Below are 16,970 nucleotides of genomic sequence, written 5' to 3' on the forward strand. Positions count from 1 at the left end.
ACTTAAAAGCTTACAATTAGTAGTTAATGAGTTTCTTTTTTTTTCTCTTTCTTTCTTTTCGTCTTTTCGACGATTGCGAAACTATTTGGCTCTCGACGAGCTTGCCCCCTGCCTTTACTTTTTTCATTCATTCTCTTTTTTTTTTTCTAATATATTTTTATTATCTTTTCACAATCCGCGATTATTCGTTGATTCATACGCTCTACGAAAAAACACATCGAGAGACTGACTGGTCCGCGTATAATATCATTTTTTTTTCTTTTTTTTTTTCTTTTTTTTTCTTTTTTTTTTTAAATATCTAACAAATGAGCGCCTTGACTTTCGAGCGGCGCTTCCCTAAAACATCGGAAGCAACGCAGGGAGACGTTCGTTCGTACGTTCGTTAATTCGATTATTCTTTGGGAATCAAATTTCGTATTTCTATCTTTCTTTCGTTTTTTTCTTCTTTTCTTTTTCTTTTTTTTCCATTTTTCTTAGCCCCTATTGAAATTTCATATTACGTCGAACTAGGAGGGAAGATTATCTTTTCAAAGAGTACGTGGAAGAAGTCTAAACGTTTGAGATCGGTGATAAAAGAGAGAGAGAGAGAGAGAGAGAGAGAGAGAGAGAGAGAGAGAGAGAGAGAGAGAGAAAGAGGTGAGAAAGAAAGATAAATAGAATTGCTTTTGAAAATCTAATTGACACTGATCGATGCACTTGTTTGTTTTTTCTTATTTTTTCCCCCGACATGATCGAACGCCTCCGCGCATGTATATATGTGTATTTATATATTTATATTTATATATATTATTTATATATTTATATATATATATATAAATATAATATGTATAACGTTTGTTATAATACACACTCGCCTGAAACGCTAACAATAACGAATAAAAGTGGCGAATAAACACGTTTTAACGTTTTATAATAATAATGTGTTTTTTTATGATAATAATTTATAAGAAGAAGAAGAAGTAGAAGAAGAAGAATATAATAATAATCATAATAATTAATATAGTTGTACGTTCTAAGTTTTTTCCTTTCCGCAAAACGTTATTTATATTAATATTATACGTGCTATTTATATTCTTTATATATTTATATATTATATGTACATACACACATATATATATATTTATATACAGGGTGTCCTGTAACTAATTGTATAAGCGAACAATGGATGATTCTATATGAAAAATTATGTTCGGAAATTTAGAATAAAATTTATGAGGAAAATAAGTTCGAATATTTTTCGAGTACGCATCCGTTTCACCTCGCCAGATTTCATTATCTTACTTTTACCTTAGATATTTAGGAGAGCATTTTCTTGTTTTTTAATATGTTTAGAAACATTGTCAGTATAATGATATCTCTTTTATCGAATAAGACTTTTAGTTTTCAGAGTTGTAAGCTTAGTCAAATGTACAAGTACTCGGCAAATTTTTAAACTTATTTTTATCAAAAAACCAAGCCTTATGCAAACAAATCTTATTCTACATTTTCGACATAGTTTTTCATATAAAATCGTCTTCTGTAAGCTTGTACCATCACTTATAGGACATCCTGTATATATACATACATATATTTATATATATATATATACATATAATATAAATTCTAAAGCATCTGCGCGATCCTTGCGATCACCTGGATCGCACGGGTTACCCGATTTTCGTTCTTTTATTTTTTTTACTATTGTTTCTTCAACAGATCAAAATCTTTCACTTTAAAGTAAACGGATTATTTTGTGTTTAACTTTTTTCATTACGATTAAAATACATGCAGGGTCGCATGTCCGTAGGGGGTCGAACGAATCGATCGTATCGTGATAATAATAACGATTATCACGAAACTCTATTAAAATATTTCGTTGATAAATTACTTTCTCGTTTTTCTCTTGTTTTGCTTTTTGTTTCTCTTCTTTTCTTTTATTAAACTGTTAACATTATCAAGCGACGGACGCGAAATGTGTCGGAGTTCCTGTTGTTCTTTTATTATTTTCGTATTTTAACCCTTTTTGGCTCGGTTTATTACTATTATTATTATTATTATTAATATTATTATAATTAATATTATTATTATTAATATTATTTGTTTAAAAACGCGTTTACTTTCTTTCGGAAAGGACTCTGCCACCCTGCGCGTTGACAGATCGAAAGATCAAAGGATCCTGTAAACGGAGCTACGTTGATTATTTCAAAAATTCTCTATTTTTTTTTTGTCTATTATATAAATTTTTTTTTCTTTTTAAATCTTTTTTCTATTAACAATAACAATGCTCGGTAATCGAGAACACGTCGAGTCCGTCCGAATTTGGTATCTCAAGGAACGCGCAGGTTTTTTTTTTTTTTTTTTTTTTTTTTTTTATTTTCTTCGTACCTTTTTTGAATCCCTTCGTTATATTTTTCTTTACTATTTTCTTCTCTTTCTTTTTAGAGAGACTTGTAGATACTTTCATCGGATAAGGCTGCGTTAATTATTGTCTTTTTTTAATCATTTATATGCCCGCCCGCGCTCGTAAACCCCCTTGCTTTTTTTTTTGTTGTTTCTTTTTTTCCTTTCATTAAGATCGTCGAAATATTTTCTACTCTGTGTACGATTTTGTATTATTTAATTTATTTTTTTCGTTTTAAATTGTTTTCTATCTTTTAACAGTAATTTCTTAAAGTGTCTTCCATTTGTGGGAAGACTCGACTCGAAAGTTTCATCTGTCTGGTAAAAATTATCTTATTGAATAAGAAAAAAAATATATATACATAAAAATAAAGAAAAGAAAATAATAAAAACATGATCAAATTACGACAATTTATATCACGTACTCGCATTGACAAGGTATTTCCTTTGATCTCGCGAATCTTTGTTTTTCGTTGTCGAATGTTCAGGGTGAAAGAAAATTGCATGTTACGACCAACACAGCTGAATTTTGCACCCTTGGATTGGTGGAAATAGTACGAACGAAATTGCTTTTACGTTTCAACTTTTACGTGTAAATTCAAGGGAACAATTATCTTTTTGCAATAATTTATTTACAATTTCTTGTAACGAGTAACAAGATGCAAGCAAAAAACAATTTAACCTTGAATTTTAGGTAAAACGTACAATCCTGTTGTGCCGGTATTGGCATATAATTTTTCTTCCACCCTGTACATACAGGGTGTTTTAAGTTTTTTTGAACAACGGACGGACGAGCGATGAATAAAGAAATTTGAATTAGTTACGATGATGAGAACTCATCGATGATGATATCATAAAATCAGAGAGAACCGAATAGGAATAAATGAGGAATACAGGAACGCGACGAAAACACTCGCATCCGTCGTCTCGAAAACGATTCAAATCGTCTAAGGAAGAGATTTGTCTTATTCACGAATAAACAAACTCCTGAATCTATATTATTTTTTCTTTTTTTTTTTTTTACGAAACTTGATTTGAAAATCTCTATTCTCTTCGATGATGCGTTCCTTTCCATGAAAACGCGAATATGATAATTAACATATAAATACATTCTAACTATATAATAAAATTTGATAATAAGAATATAACGTATTAATCTTAGGATTTAATCTAATTGTAAGATAATTTTTATATGGCTGACACGAGTTGATTACTTATTGAAAATAAATAAGATAATAATAATTATCGCATAAACATTTCGTAATGCATAATACGATCACAATCAATCAATCAATCGTTTCGAGAAGAATTTTTTTGTTTTTCTTTTAACGACAATATCGATCATTTATGTCATCATCATGTACGATACGTTCGCTGAAAAAAAGCGAAGCAAGCAATCAATTAATCAAAGGGGAACGAACGATCGATTCGTCGTCGGACCACCTTGCCGTTGCTTTATTTTTATTTTTATTATGCTCATCTAATAACAAGTGCGTCTTAATACTGATAATTGTATTGTCTTCTCGGTTCAAACCCGACGCGAGGAAAAAAAAGCGACGAGGAAGATTCGAGTGATTATTCTGAATAATGATATATCTAGACCATGATTCGATGTCGTCGAATTCAGAATTAATAATATTCAAATAGAAACTTATCAGCTTATATCGATGATCACTCGACTTATTATTTATTTGTCTCGATAATCGATCGATTGATCCTTGGAAGAAATTCTCCCGATTTCTTAAAGGAGGACTATACGAGTCACGAGCTGTACAAACGACTAGTGTCAGCGATATACTATTTCAAGATATTTTGTTTGTTTGTTAATAATATATAACATATGTAGCACCAAAAAAGAAAAACACTCGCTATCCTTCGTGCAGGGCTCGGTAATATTATAGCGTGCCTTTGTCTTTCATTACTTTCATGCTTTCGTATTATTTTGAACGTTTAAATAGTTTTAAAAAAAGGAAGATATAAACGACGTTATCTATTAATCATCTTACTTCTCTCTATCTATCTCTTATTTTTGTCATCGTTGAGTTTCCATTTCTTTCTTTTTTTTTTTGGCCTTTAACATCCTTTCTGTTGTTTTCCCTTCGACAGATTAAACTTTGTCCTTGCCTAAAAAGTTAATCGGTCGCAAGTGGCTATTTCAAAGGATTATTGCACATCAATTCCAGGGCAAGGTTCAATGGTGCGTCTCCTTCCACTTCGTGGCTCTATTTGTTTTTCTTTTTTTTCTAAAATATATCAAGACAAGTCTTGGATGCTCTTATAAAATGAACATTTTTACCAACGATGTACTTACATTTAAAACATGCTCGGGCATACTGGAGGATTCATTTCTCCGAAGACGTTAAGCTCGTATAATGATGCGAAGATGATGAAAATTAAGTACCATGCCATCAATACTACACCGTATCGTCGATCCAATTTCCATCCGTTCATATGCGTCGCGACAACCAAAAATATTACCGTCGAAAGTAACGAGACAGTTGAATATGTTAGCCCTGTGGACAAAAAAAGATGAAGAATTATGAATAATAAGTAATTGAATTATTCACTACAAGTTGGATTTGTGTTTAAACAAATAGGTACCCCTGCTTGTAACATTGACGTGAGAACCTGGCTGGATCATCGCTGTTTGTATGAACCATGGTAGACCCAAACATACAAGAATATCAAATACGTTGCTACCAACTGCATTGCTCACAGCCATATCACCAAGACCTTCTTTTATAACAGCTAAAGAAGAAAGAGCGTCTGGTACGCTAACACCAGCTGCGACGAAAGTCAAACCCATCACAGTGTCAGGAATACCAAGTGTACTACCTAAAAGTTAATCATTTTTGTTTGATCTCTGTCAGGTAAGAATAAATGCTTTGATTTGATTAATAGTAATATTACCTATAATAGTGATCATCCAGACCATGATGTAACTGTAGAAACTTATCCATATCATGGACACGCAAAAGGTGAAAGGATACCAACTTCGAAACCTTTCTTGCCTACAATCAGGCATAGTGGCTCGACACATAAAATGGATAGGATACACGAGACCCCATGTGAAAAGTTTCCATTTATTTCCATCTGTAGGCATTACAAGTGGTGACACCTCGTTTGGATCAGGTTCTTTTGCTTTATAATATTGGGGCGCTGGTTTTGGAGCTGGTGGTTGTTCACCGACTTCTTGAAGACCATTTCCTGAAATGTAAAATTATCTTACTTCTTGAGAAAAAAAGAAGATGTATGTCAATGTCTATAAAAAATGGAGATTGATATTTCACCTTCTTGATTCTTTATCTGAGCAGCCTGTTCGGTTACAGGTGAATTAGGACCAGTATAAGATAATCGATCTTCTTGTAAAGATCTGTAGCTGACCAAAGCACTTTCTTCAGCTGGCTCGTCGTCTTTGGGTAAGAAAGGAATATTGTACGACTTTGCCCATCGCTCCAGTTTCTCATTAAACGAAAGAGCTATGCAATATACTGCGTACATAATTAACATAAACAGTGACTCCATCCTGAAGAATAAAAAAGATTTGTTCAAGTATATGAAGTTGTACAATTGTATATGAAGCATGGGAGGTAATTAAATACTTTCGTGGGTAATGAAAAGAGAACTGCTCACCAAGATATAGTTTCATTGTAGATCGTACCAAGCATCACGAGAATAGAGACGGCGTAGAAAAAGCAATCTCGAACTAGAGGCCACCAGTTCAATTTGGAAACAGTCGTTGTACAGAGACCGCATACAGAAATAACGAACATTATATTGAAAACGGCACTACCGATAACTCCACTTACCTAAAACAGTAAGTTGAATATTAATTGAATTCAAATATTTAGGCTATAAGTAGATATAGAATATAGGTAAATATTTGATTTATGTTATTTATCACGGTAGAGATATAACTTGCTTTGAATAAGCACATTTTGTATATAAAGAAATGACGAGTAAGTTGAGTCAACCGTGTAAACCGATACACTGCACGGTCAGCGAACTGTGAGGGATTGTAAATGTATGTCAAGTGGTAATCGCACTTACTCCAATGTCATCTTTAGCAAAGAAAACACCAATGACGACTGTAGCTAACTCTGGTGCTGAAGATCCAGCAGCCATGAAGGTTGCTCCTGCTACATCCGGCGATAACCTTAACTCTGAAAGAAGTCCGAACTTTGTTCTCGAACCGCCACGTAGAACCGTGACAAAATCATTGAAAGTATCGACCGATGTTATATAAAAGATTCATCATTCCTTTGTGAATAAAGTTCACGACTTCATATAAACTTACGCATACGTACACACATACCTTCACAAATTCTGTCAAGGCTAGAAACAAAATAATCATCACAGACGATTGCCAAGCCTAGAAATGTGTAAGCAGCGACGAGAATATGTATGATAAGACCACCATGTTTTCTGCCTTCAGGACCCATCAAAGGACGTGGGAATTGTTCGATAGCGGGTGGCGAACAATTTTCTCTTCTTGGTCTCCATGTTGGATGAACGTATTTGGGAGTTGTTGTTCGTATCGTGGGAGTAGTCTATAAAATGATGCCTGTTTAATCATCATCATAGTTAATAATGTTGGCAATTATTCGGAATAGTTACTTGTTTAAATTTTGATATAATTTACTGTTCTGAATAATTGCAATATTATTAATTATCAGAAAAGCCAGCGAGTAAGGAACGCTCGACTTGACTGATCAATTAAAATAGATGCGAAACTCACGACGATACTGTTAGGAGTTGTTTTGGCTACAACTGCAGCTGCACCCGCTGCTGCACCTGCTGTCGCAGCAACAGCTACCTTAGTTACTTTTTCTGTTTCCTTTTCTTTAGGCTCCTCCTTCGTTTGTTCACGAATCCTCGACTTCGTATTCGTCTTCTCATTATTTTTTTCATTCTTATTTCTCTCCTTAGTATGACTCTTCTCTTCCTTCGTATTCTTCGATGGATGTTCAGCGGAAATTGACCCCGGTATCGACATTTGCATCATCGAGGATGTTAACTCGGATTCGGTCGATGTTGGGTAATACGAGGACATTGTCGATTCCAACGTCGAACTTTCTTCGTACTCTGTCGAGGACGAGTAGGAAGAGGATGAGTGTGTGATTGGTAACTTCGAAGAGGCCACAAATTGCACGAGAACATAGACAAGAAAGAGTGCCAATCGCAAGGGCCATTTTCTTCGATGTATTGATGCACGGCCGTGCCGATACTTCATTCTCTGAAAATAAAACCAAACTCTATGAACACTTATTCTTTAATTCGACCAGTAGTTTTTAATGATTTTTTTTTTTTATGAAACCTTAATTGAACAAAAGATATCAAAGACAAACCTCTCTATTTGTTTTTCTTTCGTCAAATTCGTGTTGACTTTGAACAAAAATTTGTCTTTAGTATTTTTACCAATATTCTCCAATTATTTTCTATCTGATTTGACGTTACGCTTTAATGAAACATCATCAATCAAATTACTTTTCTACGATCGATCCTATTTCCCTGGGAAATTATTGAATCGTACCAATAATTATCCGAGTCGCTGGATATACTCTTTTCATACAAAACCACGTGCAAGTATATAAAAGACAAACGTTATAGGCACGTATATTTTGAATCATCCGAGGTTATATTATTATTTTATCTCTTTCGTAATTACCTTTTTCTATTTGGCTTATGTATATCCTATTTTCGAGTCGCTTTTAGAAATAGAGAATAGGAAGAGAAAGAGAGATAAAAAGAATCAAGAAGTTAGAAATAGAAAAAGAGAGAGAAAGAGAAAATAATCCTATTTTCTTTGATAGAAAATGGAGAAAACGATGCGTAGAAAGATATTGAACGATCTATATTAGACGAGGGTTACGAATATAAGGTAACGTTCTTATCTCTTTTCTTTTTCTCGGTCAACTTTTATCCCTTTTCATCTCATGTATTACGTTTCCCTACCAACTATTAAGCTAGTGAAGATTCATTTTCTTTTACTATCACGTTCAAATTCACCTAACATTTTTCGTAACGACTACAGTATGTTTTATTTACGTTAACGGTGTAAACTCGACAAAATTAAGAAAACTTATTTTCGATGAGAATAAAATTCATTTTGACATTCTGTTAAACAGGATATTGACGTACTTTCAACTTTCATATTTCACGATTTTTGATTATTTCCTTTATTATTTTTGGAATAAATTTATTTGAAAATATTTCCTTCTTAAACGAATATATTTCGTTTTGCGATAATATTTGATAGTATTAAATATAGAATAAATTTCTTTGAACGTATATACGGTGCACGGTCATGTGTTCGTCTGTAATAATGTGCAATGTTATTAAATGTAACGGTGCCGAGGCAGATCGATGATACGTCGGCGTCGCATGCGTAAACTGCTCCTAAGAGACGACATTCATGATGTAAACATAATGTAAGCAACACTACTCTTCCGGGGCTTTTTTTTAATTGGTGCACTGGGTCAGTGTACAATTTTTTGTTTCACGGCACTTTGAGAAAAAATAATCGTGAATGTTTTTATTCTCCTACTTCCATTTTTGCTTCAAAATAGATTTTTTTGTCTTTTCCTTAAACTAAAATATCATTTTTATTTCTTTCGGTTTATTTTCTCAATGTCTTTAAAAAAATTGAAGAAGTACATATGTGTATACACACCCATACACATACGCGTGCACGTGTTTTCATTTAAATACATAATTATGATTAGAGCAGGGAATGTATTATACGACAATAGATATCAATGAAAAGCTATAACTCGTGGCGAACGTAAAATGTACCTTGTGAATGAAAAACGTAAAGATCGAATGCTATGACGTACCTACGTTCTAGCGGGTCAATTTATTCTGTTGTCGTAAACAAAAGTTTCTTGAACAATTTAACGGGTTTCAAATGCAAATGAATAAATTAGTTAAACAATAAATATCGCCTTGTTATTTAGTTCACAATTAAACGGACAATTTTCTACAATACTTCATATTTCAATAAAATTTAAATAAACAATTTTTCGAACTATATATATATATATATGATTAAAAATATTATTTCAAAAAGGATATATCTGTACAACAAAAAGAAAAAGAGAGAGAGAGAGAGAGAGAGAGAGAGAAAGAAAGAAAGAGAACGAGCGCGCGCGCGCGCACGTTCGCCCGAAAAGGGTTTGAATCAATAATAAAAACAGATCAAATAAATTCTCATCGTAACTGTTTCATTACGATACAATACAAACATTTCTATGAATATTAATATGCACGTTAATTCACGATCGAACAGAAACAAACATAAAATCATTGATATTAACGCTTACGTTGCCATCGAAAATCACGTGGTAGTGAGCTAATCAATGATAAGTTAGTAATAATCATTTACGAGTTCAAAATCAAATCGGCAAACTTCCTCCCGATCGATCGTATTCGCGCGCAAGCGAACACGATGATGATGGTGGTTTATTAATATCAATGAATATATCGAAGTTAATATCCTCGTAAATCTTCGCATCAATGAACTCGCGAATTAATCTCTTATACAATGAAAATTGCGGGTTTGGAATGGGGGATATGAAAAGAAATGACGATACTCAACCAATTTTCTTTCCTTTTTTCCATTTTTCTTTTTAGTTACTTTTTTTTACGTCACGTTGTTGGAATAAGAAGAAGAATAAGAGCAAGAAAGACGGTTAGATATTATAAAGAGAGCAAATGAGAGTGAGAAAAAGAAAGAGAGAGGGAGAGGGAGAGAGAAGGGAAGGAACGTGGCGGTTTGTCGCCCAAGTGGCTTACCAGTGAAAGTGACCCATATTCGTCGTTTCTTCGGCGGATCGTTAAGAGCGACAAGTTAAACCCATTTTTTTTTTCGGACTTCTAACAATTATTCAAATTCTCTATCAATTCCAATAAAATATTTTTAATCAAATAAAGACAAAAATACAAATAGAAAGAAGTAAGAAGACGAAAGAGAAAGAGAAAGAGAGAGGGATGAAAAGAAAAAAATCTTTCGAAGATACGAACTTGATGACTTACCTCGTTTTGATTAATGATGTCACACATGTTGGTCACTTTGAAATATTAGACAACGACGTCTTTATCGTCGTCGTTGAGCTCCTTTCGGTCCTCGTCGTCCTCGTCGATATCGCGATATTCGTTGGTATCGCGAAACGACTGCACACCGCCACCTCGCACACGGCCGGCCGCGTGAGGGCGAGGGTGATGGCAAGGGGTGGTGAGAGGAGACCGGTTAGGAGATGAGAATCAGGCAGGGGTGGGTTCCTCCTCGAGCGAACTCTACCGCGTCACTCTCGAGTGGATATGACAGAGAATCGAGAGAGGAGGATAAGGAGAAGGAGTGGGTTGGTGGGTGGTAATGGGCAAGAGAGGGATAGGGTGGTAAGGAAAGAGGAGGAGTAAGAGGAGGAGGGTATGAGAAAAACTGAGAAGAGAAAAGGGATGGTAGGATAGATATAAAGTCTATCGAATCTTACCCGTTGCAACGTTCCGTGATATTTTTAGGATTCTACGGACCTTATATCGTTCCGTTACTGCCAATTCGAATTATCGATTTGAGAAAGAAATATAGCACTTCGTGTTACTACTATTACTATTCGCTAACAATCCCTGTCTTTGACAGCGAACAATCAATCGATCAAAAAAGGATTTGTTTATTTCTTTCTTTATTTCCTTTTTTTTTTCTATTAAGCTTTTTTAATAGAAAATAAATACTCTATCGAGAATTTAAATCCTTTGTGTAATTGATGCGATTTGCGAAACACCCACGCGGTCATCCTTTCAGTGACATCATTAGTCCGACATAACAGAGAGAGAAAACAATCGTTCGTATTTTATTGTTATTTTTATTAGTCTCTCTTATCTCGTATTATATTTTATCGGCGAATCCTAGTCGCGTTTATACGCTAATTCGATTCATTTAAATTGTTTTTGAATTCGATTCTATTCGTGAAAATGTTGATCTAGTTTTGAAAATAAAATTTCTTTTTTCTCCCATTTTTTCTCTCACAACCGGTGAAATAAAACAACGTTAGGTCGTGCGCAAACGTTCAACTGTTTCTAACCGCGCGCGCTGCTCTACTGCAGGTGGTAGTGGGTGTAACTTCCCCTACTTTTAATTGCTTCCCCTTCCACTGAGTTAAAAGTACGAGGCGCAAAGTGCAAAACTCTCCCTTGTTCGCGTCGTGCCGGTGATATATAGCACTGCGCATGCGGGAATTGCTGACACGCATTACGTCACTACAGTTAGCTGTCAAATTTTTGTTCATTTTTTTCATTCATTCATCTTTTGGTTTTCGATTAAAACTATTTGATCTGTTTGTATATAATATATTGATTTGATTATTACTATATTTTGAAAATAGTTTTTCATATATTATAAATTCCACGAAATCGCGGGAAAATTCGTCTTATTTGAATGTACCTACGACACGTCACTTTTTTTTCGATCAATTATCGTTCGTATTTAATATTTCTCTTGCAATAATTTTTAATTATTTGTATCGAAAATATCTTATTATTGGTATTAATTGGGATTAAAGGAAGTTTTTTGATATAACTTACATGATGTTCATCGGGTTATGCACTTGTAATAGTATTACGAAGCTACAATTAACGAGGAGGTTGTTGATGGAACATTTAGATACGACACGCGCGATCGATCGATTCACATTACATGACGTACAACTTCGCACCATTTAGTGTAAAAAACGCTGCATTCACTAGGACACAATATTTTTTATTTTTAATTATCTTTTTTAAGATTGCAAGATTATCTTTTTCTTAATCTATTACAATTTAATATTTATTTTAGCCATTTATGTTTACAATGTATACATCTTTTTATAATAAGGAACGAAGTATTTAACGATATTCGTGTAGATTATTATAAATATGTCCGGTTTTATCCATTGACTGTCTCCAGATCATATATTTGTGTTTATTGTTAAACAAATTAAAGTTATGCTTGTTATCTAGGAGTTTGATGAAATTTAACAGAATACCCACCGCTATTTGGATCTTTCTGTAATTCAAAATTATTCGTCGAAAGACCAAATGGTTTTAATACCATATTACCAAGGTCTTTTAATTTACCCAACATTTCCGTCTTTAATTTTTCATTTCTTTCATTTATTAAAGGCGGCAACCTCTAAAATGATGTTAAAATGATAATACATAATTTGAATGGTATAAAAATGCTAATAAAAACATAATCAGACTTAGTAACTTACTCTAACTGCATAATTAGCTTCACTGTGACTAGAATCAAATGTTAAGATTTTTTTGTAATCTTCTAAAGCTTCATCTAATTTATCTACCTCTTCGTACAATTGTGCTCTCCTAATGTAAGCTTTTACGTAGCTTGGATTTAATTCAATCGCTTTTGTACAATCAGAAATAGCTGATTCCTTTTCGTCCTACAACGATGCAACGTCATAAATCAATCTAATGTACATATATTAAGTAAAATGGAGAAATGAATAAAAATTGATTAAAGAATACTAACCAAAGATTTTATTTTAGCTGCTGCCCTATTAGAATACAAAATAGCACGTTCTTTACTATATGTTAAAGGACATGTTTGTAAACCTTGCGTATAGAGGGATATAGCTTTTATATAGTCTCCGTCTTTGAAAGAAGTGTTGCCTTCATTCTTAATTTTCTCTGCTTCATCTTTAAGAGTCTGTAAACAATAATTTACATTATAGTTATTTATATTAAAAAAAAAATTATTCTCAAAATAAAAGGGAATAGATAAAAGAAAATGTACTGACTACTTTCTCAGTCTCGCTGAGATTTTCTTCTCTTTTTTTAAGAAATTCTTCATCTATATTGTCAGCATTAGTCTTCTTACTATCTGCATTGTCATCCTTCTCGTTACCATTAGAATCACCGTGATTATTTAAATCTTTATTAGATTCCTCCGATAAACTACTTTTATTTCTTTCACTCGATTGATATCGAGTTTCTTTGGTTATTGAATTTTCATCGTCATCCACATTTATGGAACTTTCCAGATCTCTCGTAAGTTCTTCTATGATTTCCTCGTTAGTTTTTATGGTGCCACATTTGTTATCCATATTTATACTTTTTATTATTTTTACTTTAAACACGTTTTTGTTACAAGGTCGATCTTGTATAGTTACATACACTTAAAGACAACTGAAATTATATGTCAAACGAAATAAAGGTTTTTTCTGTTGATGATTTCATTTTATTCAACATGCTACCGATAGATGGTGTACTTTGTACATTAACGCGCAATTTCATGGATATGAGAATAAATGATGGCCGTGTGCAACCTCGATGCAACTTTATTGCCCTCTATCGGAAATTATTGAAAATTAAAAAATAGTTCCAAATTTAAATATTATTCGTCTTATAGAAGAAATAGATTTTGCTGTATTTTTAAATCACAAAAATTGTTATTTTGTAATGGAATGGAACAAAATCTTAACGACGTTTATATCTTGCTATTCGTAATTTTTCTCATTTCTATTCTAATTTGTTGGGTTTTAGTTAAGAACATAAAAAACATTTATCTTCATTTAAAATTGCAAAAAAATTTCTCCATAAAGTATAAACAAAATTAGCTGGACAAAACATTGTATTTTTTTTAATTATAGTATTTTATTTTTAATAAAACAACAAATTCTCATTTTTCTTATATTTATTGACTGTAAGTTGAAATGAGAGTTTTGTTTGTTCTATTCAACGTGAATTTTTCATAAGATAATGGAATCAAGTAAAATGATTTATACATTTTAAAGAGATTTCTCGTATAATGGACGTTGGAACTTCAGAATGAGAAGAAATAGACTAGTTTTCATACTTGTTAATTCTTCCAATTTAATTCGTTGATGATCGTTTTATCTTACGTTAATATTTATCTTCCACTTTTGTCCTACGCGTAATCTCAAGTTAAAAGATAAAAAAAAAAACAAATAAAAAAACATTTCAAATAGAATATTTCTCAAATAAATTCGAACGAACACTTTATTTTTCACCTTCATTTACTTTCCCCATACTAAATCTTTGTATATTTCTATTATATCCAACAATTTTATTTTCAACGTTAATTGTAAACATAAAATAGTAAATTGAATCACCGTGATTATCTTTTAATGAGTGTACGTGAAAAACGATAATTAATGTCGAGATAGATATAAAGTAAACGTTTATCTTATTTAGAATTAGAAATCGATTTAAAAACAAAAAAACAAAAGTTTGAAAATAAAAACAAATAGTAAATTTCATCGAATTCCTTTGACAATTATACAAATTTGATGAATGTTGTAGTCAATTTTATTATATCATTGTCCATTGGAAAAACTCAAAGGATTACAAGAAATATCACACGAGAGCGCTTTTAGTAAGAATGCATTAAACTAGGGCTGTCCTTTTTCTTGTTTTCCTCTCTACTTCGGTGTAAACCAGGTGGCTCATTTACATGCCAGACGATTCGCGAAGGGATGGACGTGTGTATAATGGCTTTAAGGTTCATCACGAGATGGTAGTATAAAACAAAAAAAAAAAGAAAAAGTAGCAAGAAAGAAAGAACCACTTCGAAACCTTTTTTCTCTTTTTCTTTTTATTCATTTTTTACCTTTTTCTTTACTTCCTCAACAGTGTTCTCGCCCACGTTCTTCTTCTTCTTCTTCTTTCTAACAGAGCGTAATTTACGTCTACTTTTTACACGTATTCACCGTATCGTTCGTGATTTATACTGCTCGGAGATAATTAAGAATTCTCGAGATTTTAATCCCCCCGCCCTCCCTTTACCTTTCTGTCACACTCCTCACACACATTTTATTTCTGTGAGTTACATAAAATCCTTTGTATCGGTAAAGTCAAATGCTTTACACGTGATATTTATTTATAATATTTATTAACTTTAGAAACGTTTCGTGCTAAGAAATATTATTTTAATTTTAGAAGAGAAGAATATTTAAATTTAGTTTTGTGCGTGTGCTATGTCAAATATGCTTGTACTACTTGTCTCTACTTTTTTTTCTTTTTTCATGCGAATCAGCTTATAAAAACCATATAACATTTTGTTTAAATTTAATAAAAAAAATTACTAATCGAATAATAAGAAATTGGAAATAGAAAATATTGTATTCTTTTTCTTTTTTATATTTTTAATTAATGATGTAATTTTTAAAAATCATTTCTTAAAATCATGTGTGTGTAATAGAATAACAAATATTTTCTTTTTAAATTCGCGAAGGAAGACTCATGTCAGAGATGCTTTATACTTTTCTTACAAGAACGTTTCTTTCTTTTTCTTTTTTTTTCAAATGGTGTCGTAACACTTGAAAAGAACATTCATTTTATTGTTGCTACAATGTCTTGAAGTGGTTGCAACGCGTGTTAAACGACGCGTTTGCTTTTATCTTGACAGTAAGATTTTTTGCTTACTCTATTTTTTTTTTTTTTTTTTTTTTTTTATATTAACGCTCACAATCGATCGACGAGATAAAAGCACGAAAATAAACGCATAAAACTTCGATTTCCATCTATACACTATTTAAACGAGTACTACAAACAATAAACGAGACTTTATTTTTCAATTCATCGATTGTCTGCGAAACGATTTCCCGATGCGAACCTTTTTTTGTTTTTTATTGACTTTCGGAAGGAAGATTTATATATTTTTTTGTGGGGAGGGGAGTCGAGGGTAGGGGTAGTCAGCTTATTTCTTTTTATTTTTTCGAATAAATTCATTGATCAACTTTGCGCAAACTTTGTAATGAAAAATTAATTCCTTACAATCGAAAATGTATAGAAATTCTAAGCGAGCCTAATATGTCTAAGTTCTTTTAACTATTATTATAATTGTATATAAAAAAAATATGTGAATATTGAACTTACCTCGATATATATTCTTCAAAAAAACACGTTCGAAGTGTGTAGAAGCAGCATACAAAACTTACACAGCACTAGACTTTTGCAAACTGAGATATGTAACGTTGAAATGAATTTTCTGCTCCGAAGCGTCCAACTGTTCAATACAGAATGAAAATTCGAAAACCGTTACAAGTATGTATACCGAAGGGATGCCCTCACCCCTACATTAATACTTGGATACGCACAACGAATTCCAACGAGTGCGAGAGACAGATATCCCTCTCTCTGCTTAATATCTCAGTGATTCATAGGACTGTCACGTTTTCTTTAAATTTAGAATATTTTCAATAATTTTAATACTCGAATTAAAATTATGTACATGATTGAATGCCCCCCTATTGTAATGTGAGAATTACAATTATGTATGTAATTGAAATTTCTGAACAAAATTTGACGGAATTAAAATATGATGTACTTAATTTTCATTTAAATATTTAAATTATGCACATAATGTAAAAATTGGCAATAAATATTTTGTGTGGACACAATACAAATTCCGTGCGATTTGAAATTTATTTCAATTAATTGAATTATTATAATTGTGGTATTTCAATTTGATTTTGAAATAGCACGCAATCGTAGTATAATTTAAATTTATCGAATTTAAATTCCAATTATTTTATGGCCCATTCATACGTACCTAAATATTATATTATTGAAACACA

General features: G+C 32.3%; 2 protein-coding genes across 2 annotated transcripts; both read right to left on the reverse strand.

Annotated features, from left to right (window-relative positions):
- Positions 1 to 4,690: 4,690 nt before the first annotated feature.
- Positions 4,691 to 11,481, reverse strand: LOC106784710 (probable sodium/potassium/calcium exchanger CG1090). Its single transcript, XM_014744536.1, has 9 exons — positions 10,414 to 11,481; positions 7,118 to 7,615; positions 6,695 to 6,929; positions 6,430 to 6,542; positions 6,013 to 6,188; positions 5,670 to 5,905; positions 5,290 to 5,586; positions 4,981 to 5,214; positions 4,691 to 4,892 (listed from the first exon to the last, which is right to left on the reverse strand). Exons 1-9 carry the CDS (start codon positions 10,438 to 10,440, stop codon positions 4,693 to 4,695), a joined length of 2,016 nt encoding a protein of 671 aa, XP_014600022.1. The 5' UTR covers positions 10,441 to 11,481; the 3' UTR covers positions 4,691 to 4,692.
- A 634-nt stretch (positions 11,482 to 12,115) lies between these two features.
- LOC106784711 (tetratricopeptide repeat protein 1) lies at positions 12,116 to 13,653 on the reverse strand. Its single transcript, XM_014744537.1, has 4 exons — positions 13,170 to 13,653; positions 12,902 to 13,078; positions 12,627 to 12,812; positions 12,116 to 12,544 (listed from the first exon to the last, which is right to left on the reverse strand). Exons 1-4 carry the CDS (start codon positions 13,473 to 13,475, stop codon positions 12,365 to 12,367), a joined length of 849 nt encoding a protein of 282 aa, XP_014600023.1. The 5' UTR covers positions 13,476 to 13,653; the 3' UTR covers positions 12,116 to 12,364.
- Positions 13,654 to 16,970: the final 3,317 nt, after the last annotated feature.

Source organism: Polistes canadensis, unplaced genomic scaffold (assembly GCF_001313835.1).
Source record: "Polistes canadensis isolate GaletaPanama2010 unplaced genomic scaffold, ASM131383v1 scaffold_39, whole genome shotgun sequence".
Lineage (NCBI taxonomy): Eukaryota > Metazoa > Arthropoda > Insecta > Hymenoptera > Vespidae > Polistes > Polistes canadensis.